At 47.0% G+C, this 13,362-nt stretch overlaps 1 protein-coding gene across 2 annotated transcripts in view; it reads right to left on the bottom strand.

Moving 5' to 3' along the window:
• Window positions 1-3,429: 3,429 nt before the first annotated feature.
• GALNT10 (polypeptide N-acetylgalactosaminyltransferase 10) overlaps window positions 3,430-13,362 on the bottom strand; it is a 137,283-nt gene continuing 127,350 nt past the window's right edge. For both annotated transcript variants that reach the window (XM_066590449.1, XM_066590450.1), the window contains one exon: window positions 3,430-11,528. In XM_066590449.1, coding sequence (XP_066446546.1) covers window positions 11,361-11,528 — 168 coding nt within the window. In that variant the 3' untranslated portion in view covers window positions 3,430-11,360. The remainder of the gene's footprint in view (window positions 11,529-13,362) is intronic.

Raw genomic sequence — 13,362 nt, 5'->3', positions numbered from 1 at the left:
ACAACGGAAGTCCCGCCTCCTGCCCTCACACAGCACGACGGAGTGCATATTTGTAGTTGGGCGGGGCCGGTTACTAACAGAGGCACGATTGGTTGTAGTGGTTGTCACTTAGAAGGGGTGCGGACACGCCTTTTCCTGATGCAAGTGCTGACCAATGAGAGGATGAGGCGCCCTTGTTTAGCTCCGCCCCCGCCCCTTTATCAATAACTACCAGTGCAGGAGAGACCTGCAGCTGCTGCAGAACTTCCAGCAGTGACGGGGGGGCAGTGTGGGCCTCATAGTCCTGGAGGGAGAGGAGCTGTGCAGGCTGTGGCAAGGCACTCCTACCCAAGCCCCATGGCCACCAGCAGTGGAGCTGGGCTGTGGTTGCAGCACATCAGTGTATTGGGGCTCATTCACATTGCGGTGACCTAAAGATGCTGCGTATACACACATCCCAATATCGCTTGCAGCCACGTATATCACCCACGGTGGCGTGTTTATGGGCGCAAATACACAGCGTACGGCTTTACGCAAATCTCACTGGTGTTCTGCATAAATACACAATAGGCCGGTCTGCATTGCAGCGTAATACGCAGCAAAATAGGAGGCGCTGCGCTTCTTTTTTCACGCACGTGAAAATTGCGCTGGGGAGCGCGGCCCAATAGAAAGCCATGGGCTTCTACAAGCGCATCGCACACGGGCCACATACATGCACCGTGTCACCGAGCCCTTACATGGGGCTTGGCTGCATATTACGGAGGCGATATCCACTCGTCTAAGTGAGCGCCAAGGGCTCACACACAGGTGTTTGGGGGCGGCGTATTATGCACGGATTTTTCACGCATGTAATACGCCGTACACCGTTAAATACGCATGGAATGTGATTAGCGGCATATTCTAGACCCCCAATAATATACATCAAAATAGAACACGCTACAGCGGAGAACAGGCGCCATTTTCCGGTCCCTTCATATGATGGAATTTTCCGTGCTGAATTACGCCTTTTTGTCGCCGTTTTTGGTTCGCAAGCCAAATTCTGATGTGAAAAATTTGACGCAGAAACAACTATTTCCGTGTTGTAATTCTATACTCCGATTTCGTCCACTTTGAGGGCAAATTCCACGTGTGGATCCGAGCCTAAAACCCGGGCAGAAAAATGTGGATTGTGACGTTTTTTAAGGCGCAATTCACCACAGAAAATTCGGCAGCGTTTGTGCTGCATAAACATACCCTTATGGCGGCTTCACGCGAACGTACGCGTATTTGCGCATGATCATAGAGTCTTTGCAGAATGAGTGATTTTTTGCACACACCCCGGCATATTTCGCTGAACTTCTTGCGCCCGCGAGGCTTGTTCATTTGTGCCAACGGATGGTTCTGGTAAGGGTTCCTTCACAATTCCCTTTGCAGCACCCGTGACCCCAGGGTGAATGATAGGTAAAGTCCCCTGGTGCAAGCACCAAGTTGTGACCGACTCCTAGGGTGACGCTTTCGCTGTACACTTTTTTGCAGGGTGGTTTGCCATTGCCTTGCCCGGTCATCTTAACCCTCCAGCAAGCTGGGTACTCATTCTACCAGCGTCGGACGGATGGAAGGCTGAGTCAACCTTGAGCCAGCTACCTGAACCATGCGGGGATTGAACCCACAACCTTCAGGTCGTGTTGGTGAATGATACCTTACAGGAAAGAGCTAGAGACTGCTAAAGACCTGGGTGTACATCAATCCACAGTTTGCGAAATTATCTACTAATGGAGAAAAATCAAGACTTTAGGTACTCTACATGGAAAGGGAGCGTCCCGATAGGAACACTCCAAGAGCACGACGGATGATCATGAATGGGGCAAGAAAGAACCCAAGGAGAACAGCGAAAGACCTACAGAAGACTCTACAAACTGTAGAAAGCTCCGTACATGTGTCCACTATTCGTAAAGACTGAAGAATGATGATCATGGGAGGACACCACCATAGAAACCACTACTGTCCAAAAAATATATTGCTGCTCGCCCCAAACCTGTGGAAGACCACCTGGATGCCCCACAACGCATCTAGGAAAAATGTTCTACAGGCAGATGAGAGGAGAGGAAATGCACAACGCTATGTTTGGATCCACTTGTGATCATGGTAGAGGAGACATCATGGTTTGGGGTGCCTTTGCTCTCTCAGGGCCTGGACTCTTTGTGATCATTGAGGGAACAATGAAATCTAAGGTGGATCAGAACATTTTACAGGAGAATGTAAGGGCAGCCGTCCTCAAGCTGAAGAGGCGTTGGATGATACAACACAATGACCCAAAGCACACAAGTGAATCAAAGAGTGGTTTAAAAACAAAAAAAAGATTTGTGTTTTGGAATGGTCAGGTCAGAATCCTAACAATATATACCGCAGCAGAGGGCTGTACATGCAAGGCATCCCAGAAATATTGATGAACTGAAAGAAATTTGCAGAGGGGAATGGTCCAATATGATCTTCAACAGAAGCAAATTAAGGATGGACTTCACTATAACCGATAGCCCTAGTGCTTCACAGCAGAAACACCATAACAGAACGTCCTCCAAAATTCATTGTTGGGATGATGGAGATGCGAAGAAACCGCTCTCCAGGCAACCACCTCGCCCAAGTGCGGCAATGTGATTGGAAGATGGTGTGCGGTGATTCATCTGTCCGCAACTCTTGCTTACACTCATTTACAGTCCAAGAACAATGCTCGAAACACCTTTGCAGTCGCCTCTGTGCAGTCACTGCTGTGATGCTGGGCCTGTGTGCAGCCGTTCATCCGTGGTAATCCTTTGCATGTAGTTCACTATGGATGGTTCTGATGGCTGTTCCAATGGCCCATGAGACCCCCCCGACTTTCGGCAGACGACGTGTGTGATGCTTCCACAGCTTACATAAGGCCTCGTTGTCCATGTTCTGTCAGTTTATGATGTCTTCCCGAACGTGGCTACACTGCACATACAGAGGTTTTCCATTTCCAAACATTGCCATCAATGGACTTTGGAAGTTCCAAAAAGTGCTGTTGTCATCCCCTACTGATTGGTTGTGAGATTCCGCCACCATACCCCGTTGGAAGTCTGTCAACTCTACACTTCGAGACATTCTGATGGTTTCTGTACTGGGACATGTCTGGGTGATCCTCTCCTTTATACCTAATGCTCACACATCCGATTTGCATATCCTCTTCAGGGATGGTGGTAGGGATGGTGGTAGGGATGGTGGTAGGGATGGTGGTGGGGATGCTGGTGGGGATGCTGGTGGGGATGCTGGTGGGGATGCTGGTGGGGATGCTGGTGGTGGGGGGGGGGGGGGGGGGGGGGGGCAATACTTCTGTCTACATAGTGAAGGTCATAAATGTATAAGGCTCACTGAAATCATGAGTCTTGGTGCAACATAAAAACAATCCCCCATAAACCAGCAGAACGATCTAGAATCACACTCAATAACACGAAATGCGTTAAGAAAGAAATCTTTGTAAAATTTATTTAATTTAAATACATTACAAAATAAGTTTTCTTTCAGCCTTTAAAAACCTAGCAATGCATTGTCAGAAAAATCATCCAGGACTATCCAAGCCACTACGGTTAAAGTGCTAGAATCACCCCCTCCCCCCATGATCAAACTTTCGTAGACTTGGAGAAATTATGGGAAAAACTTATCCCCTTAATAGACCACAACAGCCCCCCCCCCCCCTCCACCACTGTGTCACAAGAAACCCAAACCATAACTAGGTTAGTTACAGGAGAGACAATTCGGGAAAATCCACATAATTGTTTACATCTGGACACAAAAATACTCTGCAGCCGAGAGACGTCCATTATGGTGACAAGCTCAACGCGGTGTAGAATTTTTGGCATGATAATGCTATAGTATCTCATGGTACAGTCTACATGCCAGCAGCAAGCTCCGACTAGTAGGGTCCAGAGCAGGATAGGTCACCAAGGCCAGGGGTTGGTGAGTCATCTGCCTCTCCTTAGGCACCCCCATGTTGGTGAGATTACCCTTATGTCGTCCTTGAGACACCGTAAGTATCTCATGGACTTTATCCAACATGTACATCTAAGACCATATGGTTCAGATGTTAGGGAATAGTCCCAACCTGATGGTTAGATTGGCCTGGATTGTTGGGTTGTGCAAGATCAACCTTACGAAGATAGCCTAGGAAACAGGCCCCATGGCACACTGCAGTATTTCCTTGTTAGCCCCCATGCACATACCAGTTTTAGGTCTTTATAGTAGCTGCACATTTGGTGCCAATTATAGGATCTGATCAGGAGACCCTTATCGAAAAGCTTGCTGTGCCGATGTTCATTGGCCAAACCGACAAACTGTGGAGAAACAAACATCAGCCTACAAGACCTGCAGCTCTTTGGCTGGACCAAAACTACATCGCCCAGCAAGTCTTGATAGCAAGTATCAGGACATGTTGGGAGTTGTAGTATCCTGGCAGCTGGAGATTTACACTAATTTGTCAAGAATTACATGGCTTGCACTTGACCGTAAGGAGGTATGGCCGAAGCCCAACTCCGAGCTAATAAGAGCCACATGGACATATCAGAAAAGGTTAAATTCCATATTAAAGATGGTATGCCACCAAAAGCAATTACCCCCTATTTACAGAACAGGGGATGGCTAGCCGATTGGTGGGTGTCCAACTTCAGGAACCACCACTGATAACGGAAACAGGGTTTCTAAAGGTCCTCGAATGGAGGGAAGGTCATTGACCATGTGCATCACCACTTCATTCATTTCAATGGGACTGCTGGTTGCATTATGGGAGAGGTAGTGCTCTTGTGTGACAATTACTCCATTCATTCTAGAACCCCTGTGTTCGTGATTAGAAGGAGTCCCAGTGGTCAGACCTCCACGTAGCTAGTTATGCCATAGGCTTCCTGTGGGGATAGGGGGGTAACATTTTTTTTTTCTTGGTGGAGCAAGACCTTTAACCCTTTCCAATCCACTGTCTGACGACATTCTGATTGAAGCCTGTACAGCTCAGATGTCGGAAGCCATCATACAGTAAGAATACCCTGTCGATCACTGGCTGCTCTGTTGTCCAGCATGTCCCATACTGCAGCAGTGTTTCTAGCCAGCAGATGGCGCCATTGTATAATGGCAGAAAGAGAAAGCCCCCTAGGAAACCCTGAATCCAAAATTGGATTGCAAAGGGTTCATTGGGTTCTACTGATGTGTCCAAGGTTTTGACGGAAAAATATCTTAGCAGAAGGAACAAAAAAAGGAAATTGCAACATGAATGCCTCGGGCACAAAGGAGAAAGAATTGTACATCTTCATTAATCCATTTGCGAATATAGCTTTGAGAGAAAGTTTTCTTCCTGTAGACCAACTACTGTTGACGGATCTTATTTTAAAGGGCTGTCCAGGACTTTCACTATTGATGATAAGCCATCAGATCCCCACCGATCAGCTGATTCCAGACACTGCTGTCAAGTACAGTGTTGGAAGCAAGTAAAGCTGTCCATACTGCAGCCGCCCCGTTTGCTACTACAGGCATTCAATGACAGCTATGCCTGCAGTTCCAAACCAAGCTGCTGCTATCCGAGAGTGCCAGCTACTTCCACTGCTGTCCGTACGGAACAACACGATGCCGGGAATCACCTGATCGGTGAGGATTAGAGATGAGCGAGCGTACTCGCTAAGGCAAACTACTCGAGCGAGTAGTGCCTTATGCGAGTACCCGCCCGCTCGTCTCTAAAGATTCAGGTGCCGGCGGGGGGCAAGGAGCGGCAGGGAAGAGCGGGTAGGAACGGGATGGGGGGGGGGGGGGGGGGAGGGGAGAAGAGTGGGTAGGCGCGGGGGGGAAAGATCTCTCTCTCTCGCCCCTGCTCCTTCCCGCAACTCACTGCTCTCCCCCGCTGGCACCCGAATCTTTAGAGACATGCGGGCAAGTACTCGCACAAGGCACTACTCGCTCATCTCTAGAGAGGATCCCAAGTGGCGGACCCCCACCAGTCAACTCTTAATGATCTATCCTGGAGAACCCCTTTAATTCCCACTATGTTTACCCTGAATAATGGTCAAATATCCAAATGTAATCCACTAAACAGACTAAAAATCTGATACAGATCAGTCAGAAGCAGCTTGATGATTGTTTCCAGGGAGTTCGTTTTCCCACTTAAAATCTACATTGCAGTCTAAATAAAATAAACCTAAAACAGAAGTGAAAACAGCAAAAAAAAAAAAGTGAGATCCTCTATTTCATTTATAAATCCAATGATGGAAAATAACCGATGGATGCAATAATTGCAACGCGTAAGCGAGTATTGGAGGGAGGGGGTGTTTAATCGGCTGTATCCAACAATCACTTTAAGGGTGTATTCACATGGGCAAGTGCGATTTCAAGATTCCCGTTTAACTGGTTTGCATCGTCCGCTCATCACACTTATCTGCTATGTACCCTACCCTGTCGCAGGCCAGTGACGTTAAAGGGGTATTGATGACCCAATCCTCAGGATAGGTTATCATTAGTTGATCGTCAGAGTCCACCGCTCAGGATCCCTGCCAATCAGGTGATGATCTAGCCCGCCGCCATCAGTGCAGCGGGCTGGACGTAACATTGGTAGACAGGGCTTCACTCCCATCGAAATATAACTAGAGATGAGCGAGTATACTCGCTAAGGGCAATTGCTCGAGTGAGCATTGCCCTTAGCGAGTACCTGCCCGCTCGAGAGGAAAGGTTCGGGTGCCGGCGGCGGGCAGGGAGCTGCGGGGGAGAGCAGGGCGGAACGGAGGGGAGATCTCTCTCTCCCTCTCTACCCCCCACTGACTACTCACCGCTCCCCCGCGCCAGCACCCAAACCTTTCCTCTCGAGTGGGCAGGTACTCGCTAAGGGCAATGCTCGATCGAGCAATTGCCCTTAGCGAGTATACTCGCTCATCTCTAAATATAACTTAAGCCAGAAATATATGTAAAGGCATCGCTGTCATTGATTTCAATGGGAGTGAAGTCTTCTATTACACTTCCGGACCGGACCTCCGATGTGGACGTTTGGGCACCCCTACACTGAGAATCAGCTGATCAAAACAGATCCTGAGGATAGGCCATCCATAGTAAAACCCCTTTAATTGTATGTATCTATGAAGTTCCAACTTCTTCTTGGTCTGCGCCAAATACCCAGTGGAGGGGTATGATGGGAAGTGGAGTCTAGTCACAGGCTGTAGGATGACGTTTAGGTAATTGGGGGCTTCACAGCGACTATTATCGAATAGATCTGTTCTACTCCAAAAGAAAAAATGATAACCGCTTGCGAGCGACCTCATCTTTAGTCGCCATGTAGCGGAGCGATAAACTGCGTATTACCTGTAGAAATATCAAACACGTAAACCACCTGTTACACCTACATGAAAAAAAAGGCTAAAACAAAAGTACGAGGGGGACTTGTGCTGCTGTGTTATGGAAGCAGAGGTAGGTCGGAGATTACACAGTAACAGCATCCCGCCCACGGCAGCCAAAGGGAAGCTACATAGAGAGGGAGAACGGCTACAGGAACGCCGATTTACACTAGAAGCGCTTGGTACAAACGTCTCATTTAATGAATGGCCAAGTCTTTACATGGTGACCGATACCGCTCATAATGAATATGATAATCCAGCTGGTCAACGGAGTGTTAAAGGGGATGTACAGGGCTACAAAGTAAGGTCAACGGAGAGTTAAAGGGGATGTACGGTGCTACAAAGTAAGGTCAACGGAGAGTTAAAGGGGATGTACGGTGCTACAAAGTAAGGTCAACGGAGAGTTAAAGGGGATGTACGAGGCTACAAAGTAAGATCTATGGAGTGTTAAAGGGGTGTACGAGGCTACAAAATAAGGGTCTGCTTTTCAAATCCACAGCACACCCATGCAGATCTCACTGGGGAATCCCCGTGTCTAACCTGACCCCAATCGCTCTGAGCCAAGCTAAACCACAGATGGAGGTTAACATGGCTGCAACAGCATAACCCAAGGCTTAATGGGGTTTCGGATACATTTCTATGAGCAGGTAATAGACTAAAATGAAAAAAATAAATATATAAAAAAATTAAGGCATTTTCTCCGGTCCGATGCCCCCCCCTCCCCCATCATTGCACTGAAGAAGCCTTGATCCCTGCGGTGGTTACATGCTGTTCATTCTACACATGACCAATCAGCCAATGACCGGCTTCAGTGGTGATACTGCCATGAGCGGCACATAACTGCAGGCCAAACTGGCACCACTGGGGGGCATCCGACAGGCGACTGTGCCTTAAATTTATTTTTCCCCATTAATTGCCCACATAATTTTTCTTTGAAAAGCTCATTCTAGGGGTTTCCTGGAAGCAGGAGGAACTGTATCTTCCATAATTAGTTATAGAGAGAAAATACGTTCCTAGTTTATAGAAGTGACATCAGTATGGCTGACATGTCCCCGCATCCGTGTTGTTGGTTAGACCTGTGAGAGTTTGCAGAATTGGCTGCACGCAACCAATTGGGATGGGCTATAACAGATGACCCGTTCTAGCACCATTACTAAGGCTACAGGCAAAAAAAAAAGTTCAAAAATTGGATCAGTTAGAGGAAAAACATCACCTGGTCAGAGGAATCCAACTCTCGGTTGCACCATGATGCTGGGAGGTCAGAATTTGACACAAGCAGCATGAGTTGATGAACCCTTCCTGCCAGCTGGTCAGAACAGGTCACACCTCCATCTAATCTGTGGCAACTACTAGGAGCTGTCTGTTCGCAGGGGCCGATATTCCTGCAGACTGATGTCAATGCCTAGTGGGGTCTACACCATGACAAGCTGCTGCAGTATTAGAGGAGGTCCAACGCGCTATTAGATGGGTCTCAAACAAGGCGGCCATTCAGTGTATGCAATTTAAAAAAAAAAAAAATCTCTCAGCCCCCCCCCCCCCCCAAAATGATCTGACAATGAACAATGGTAAATAAAAAAAATACCCCAAGAACATAGGTCAGTACTGTATCCGATACATAACATGTATATATACTGTACACACCTCCAAAGTAAATGTTTTGTCCTGGGGAATACTAGAGGTGTGCCTTTCTTAGGGCACACGTGGGTAATTACTTTTTGTGTAGACTGTAAGCCATCGCATTGTCAAGCATATACAATGCCGCACTCATTCATTGGTCAGTAAAACGCAATCACACCAATGGCTTGTGGGTAACAGAGAGGTAAAAGGTGAGAACACAAATTGCACAATCGCCACGTTCCACCCAAGTCCACCTTCTTCTTGTCCTGCAAGGCACTAGTAATAGTTCAAGTTTAGCTATTTGCTCTTTACGTAAATTTCCAAGCTGGTTATTCCAATGATGCTGCATTTAAAGGGGAAGCTCCAATCCAGGGTACACCTCCCCACCAGGATGGAGCAATTTGGTTGTAAGCGCAATCCCACACAAAGATCAGATCTTTTCAATTGAAGGGTGAAGTCTGCTGCGAATCCCCGTCAAGATCCACACCAATGATGTGGATTTCGATGTGGAATTTGATGAAGATTTTGGCGCAAATCTTTCCACCGGCGCCAAATCCGCTAGATGTGAACGCACCCTTATCACATCAAGGGGACTGTGGGGATCCCTACAATCAATCCCTTACACACTGAAGCAAGGTGCACCCCAAAGTGGAGCTTTAAACCAATCACTTTGTAGATGCTGTGGTCATCTGAGACATCATGATGGGGCATTTATATCAGTACGGATGTCCGTATGATGGAGGCGGTCAAGAAAATGCACTAGAAATCCTTTGTATTGCACAGAAGGGACGGCGCTGCTTCGTTCCACCAAAGTGGAAAAAAAAAGTTGTGATTAAAGGGCCACTCTGGCGAAACACATTTTCTAGCCCTGCGCCCCTCACCTGATTGCCCGTCACACTCTGGGGGGCTCTCCCGTCACTTCCATGCGGTGCAGCAACATTAGTTAAGGCGGTACCATTTTTGCCTACAGGAGGGACAGTTTATTATGCGTTTATAAGAAATCAGCCATGTTTTTCTCACCCTGGACAGCCCCTTTAATAAATAGTCATGTTTGACCCCTCTTGTCCAGCAGAGACAGGAGGAAAATGGACAGTGACCACTTTGTTTCCTCAAATGTACAGCTGCAGAATCCTGTAAACAGCACCATAGATCTAAGCTTCCCTGATCCCCAAGCAGAAGCATCACATGAAGCGGCTGGGCCCGATGTAAAATCTGGAATAGGACCCCAACTATATGACTTCACTCATAGTACTGGTCAAAAAGAAGAGACACCCCTATGGGCCGGGGTGCGATCGTATCCTCTGCACCTATTGTAGTGATGTCCTACAGGCTCACATACACATAAATTAAGAGTCATCTGAACTCGGCGACTCCGGTGGACCCAGACTATTCTCACATGGGAGGACGGACGACTGTCCCTGACTGGTGGATTTCATGTGCATAGGGGAGGCGCTAGAACTCGCTGTCGGCAGTACGGATGTTTGTCTGAGAGCTGCTTAAGCTAAGGGCACCTTTAAAGGGAACCTTTCATCAACTAAGGTATGGTGCTTATAGTTTAGGTGATGCGGAGTTCAGGAAGCCCAATCCCGTTCCTGCTGTGTTCAGCGGCAAAGGTTGTGTGTATGACATGGTCAGTGGACATCATACGTGGTACTTAGGGGTCTCGATAAAAAATTATTAAAAATTAGCAGCCCCCATACCCGTGGTCTCATTCTAACGTTGTGCGCTATACAAGAGCTGATACTCTAGCCGCCATATTGCCTATTATCTACAGGCTGCATTGACCAACTGGTCTGATAATAATCCTCTTGCTTCTTAAGAAAATGACATCTAAGGCGTCAGCTAAGACCGACCGCGCGCCTGCAGAGATCTGTCATGTCCCAGCCGCAGGTTGCCAGAGCGCTCCGCAATGTAAAGCATTAAAGTGACTGAAGCGGCGGCCATTAGTTCCCCACAGCATCTGTTATGTCAGGTCTCATGGATACAAACCAATGTAGTAAGAAAGTGGAGATGTCGCCCACTGCGTCTAATCCGATCCCTTCTTTTCTACCCTCTACTGGGGGTCTGCTCCAATATTCGTCTGCACTGGTTTCTTATCATGGGACCAACACTTGTCACCCATAGCAATCATCAGATCGCCCGCCTAATAAGAGCTCGGTTCTGATTGGTTGGTATGGACAACAAATAATTTGCATAATTTGTGTTTTAAAAAAAATCGATTTCCCCCATTGTGGTCATTAGCAGCATCATTAAGAAATAACTCAACCCACATTTACACATTCATCGTCTCCCGTTATTTTTACCCTACACACAAATGGAAAAAAAAATCTCTTGATTTCTCACCGACAGTAAAAAATATAGATTTAAAATATATATATTCCTATTTATATATGTATACGCCTCCCTTCTTCGCCGTTATAAGCCCCCGTCTCGGTTGAAGGTCTCTAAGACTGTCTGATTGGTGTTTTCAAAAGTCCATTGTTGTGTAGGGGAGCTGGGGTTGCAGATGTTCATGAATATCCTGCGGTCGGACTCGTTGCAGTCCATGCAGCTGTTGCTGGTGGGGTGATAAATGGTCTTGTCCTAGGAGCAGATAAAAGACATTGGTGAGCTCAGACCCGTCACATAACCAGCTGGAGGATGCCGTTGTTGTACAGGGCGATTCAAGAAGTGCAGACGGTTTCTTCATCAATGAAGTGACAGAGAACAGCCAGGATGGCATGAAAACCTAGAAGTGTGATGTGGGCACATTGGTGACCGGGCACATGTCAAGTCGTTAGTCCAGTGTAGCCCAGATGTGTTCCAGCATATCCTCTTCCATTGTAGTACAGATACGTTGCTTTAGGTCATCTGCTGTTACCAACGGCGCCAACAATGAGCCCACCACCCTCGATGTGATTGCAGGGACTAGAATCTACCATGGCAGCTCAGAGCCTAACGAAGACTGCAGCGGCTGCCATGCATGGATGCCTGACAAGCCTGCCTGGTACAAGGTTTAAAGGGAATCTGTCACCTACTTTTAGCCCAGTAAGCTAAGCTTATGGCCTAAAGTAAGTGACCCATGGAGTCCAGGGATGTAGGTACTCAACTTGCCCGTCGTTCCCCCAGTGTGAGCGCTGAAGGCTGCTGCTGAATGCATTGGACGGTTCTTCTAAGTAGTCCATTGTAAAATTGGACTACTTATCACATTGCTCAATGCATTCAGCGTCGGCTTATCAGCGCTCACACCGGGTAAACGACAGGGAGGTATCAACCTTACATCCTACTCCACTGGACACTAAAGCCCCATTTACACGGGACGAATGTCGGGCAAATGATGCCCAATACTCGTCTCTGTGTGTACTCGCTCCAGTGCTCCAGCACAGTAGCGAGTACCACTGACTCTCTGACAGAGCGGCCAGCAGGAGGTGGGACAGCAGGAGGAGATTTCACTCCTAGCTCTCCCCCGTCCCTCTCCATTCACTTAACACATCAGTCGTTCAGTACTGAACGGCTGTTATTTACAGTGAACGATCACGGTTCAGGATTTTATGCAGCCTAAACAATGGATTCTGAGCGATGATCGTTCAGTGTAAATAGTAGCTGTTCAGTACTGAACGACTGCTGTGTTAAGTGAATGGAGAGGGGCGGGGGAGAGCGAGGAGAGAAATCTCCAGCCTCCCTGCTGCGAGCCAGCGATACTCGCTCTTGTGCATCAGCACAGGAGCAAGTACATCCGTGGACGAGTGTCGGGCATCGTGTAAATGGGGCTTTACTATTAGCCCATAAGCTTAGCTAAAGGTAGGTGACACATTCTCTTTAATGGACAACATTAAAAATCACTATTTACTGCAATACTGAAAAATTACAGTAGACAGTACAAGCTATCAAATAATTGCAAGTTCAGGTGGCCTGTTGGGACTACGTAAAAAGGTACAAAAAAGGCGAATTAAACAGTTAAAAAAAAAAAAAAGATCAAAAGTACCCCTTTTCCTACTAAAAAAAATCTAAACAATGGAAAACCCCCAACATATTAGGTATTGCCGTGTTCATCAAAGCCTGAAATAAATATAGTATAGCTGTAATCAAACTACAAAAGTTTGTCATTTTTACTGCACCGCGAACGCTGTAAAAACGAAACCCCCTCAAAATAACGCAATTTCATTTTTTTTTTCATTTGACTCCACTTAAAAATCTTTCAAAAATGTTCACTTTTTTATCTAGTAAATTAAATGGTATCATAAAAAATACAATTCGTCCCGCAAAAAAAAAAAAAAAAAAAAAGGCCCTCATACAGCTATGTTGATGGAAGGCCAGGAAAAAAAAAATCTCTGGTCTTTAAAGGGTTAAATGAATGGGTCTTCCATGAAAGTTGAGCCCGGAGCTGAGAACCTCATTCATTTAGCAAATTTATCAGATACCCTCATAACTCTAGGTC

This window comes from Eleutherodactylus coqui, chromosome 2 (genome assembly GCF_035609145.1).
Source record: "Eleutherodactylus coqui strain aEleCoq1 chromosome 2, aEleCoq1.hap1, whole genome shotgun sequence".
Classification (NCBI taxonomy): Eukaryota; Metazoa; Chordata; class Amphibia; order Anura; family Eleutherodactylidae; genus Eleutherodactylus; species Eleutherodactylus coqui.
The sequence above is the reverse complement of the archived record's forward strand: the minus strand, read 5'-3'. Positions and strand labels throughout refer to the sequence as shown.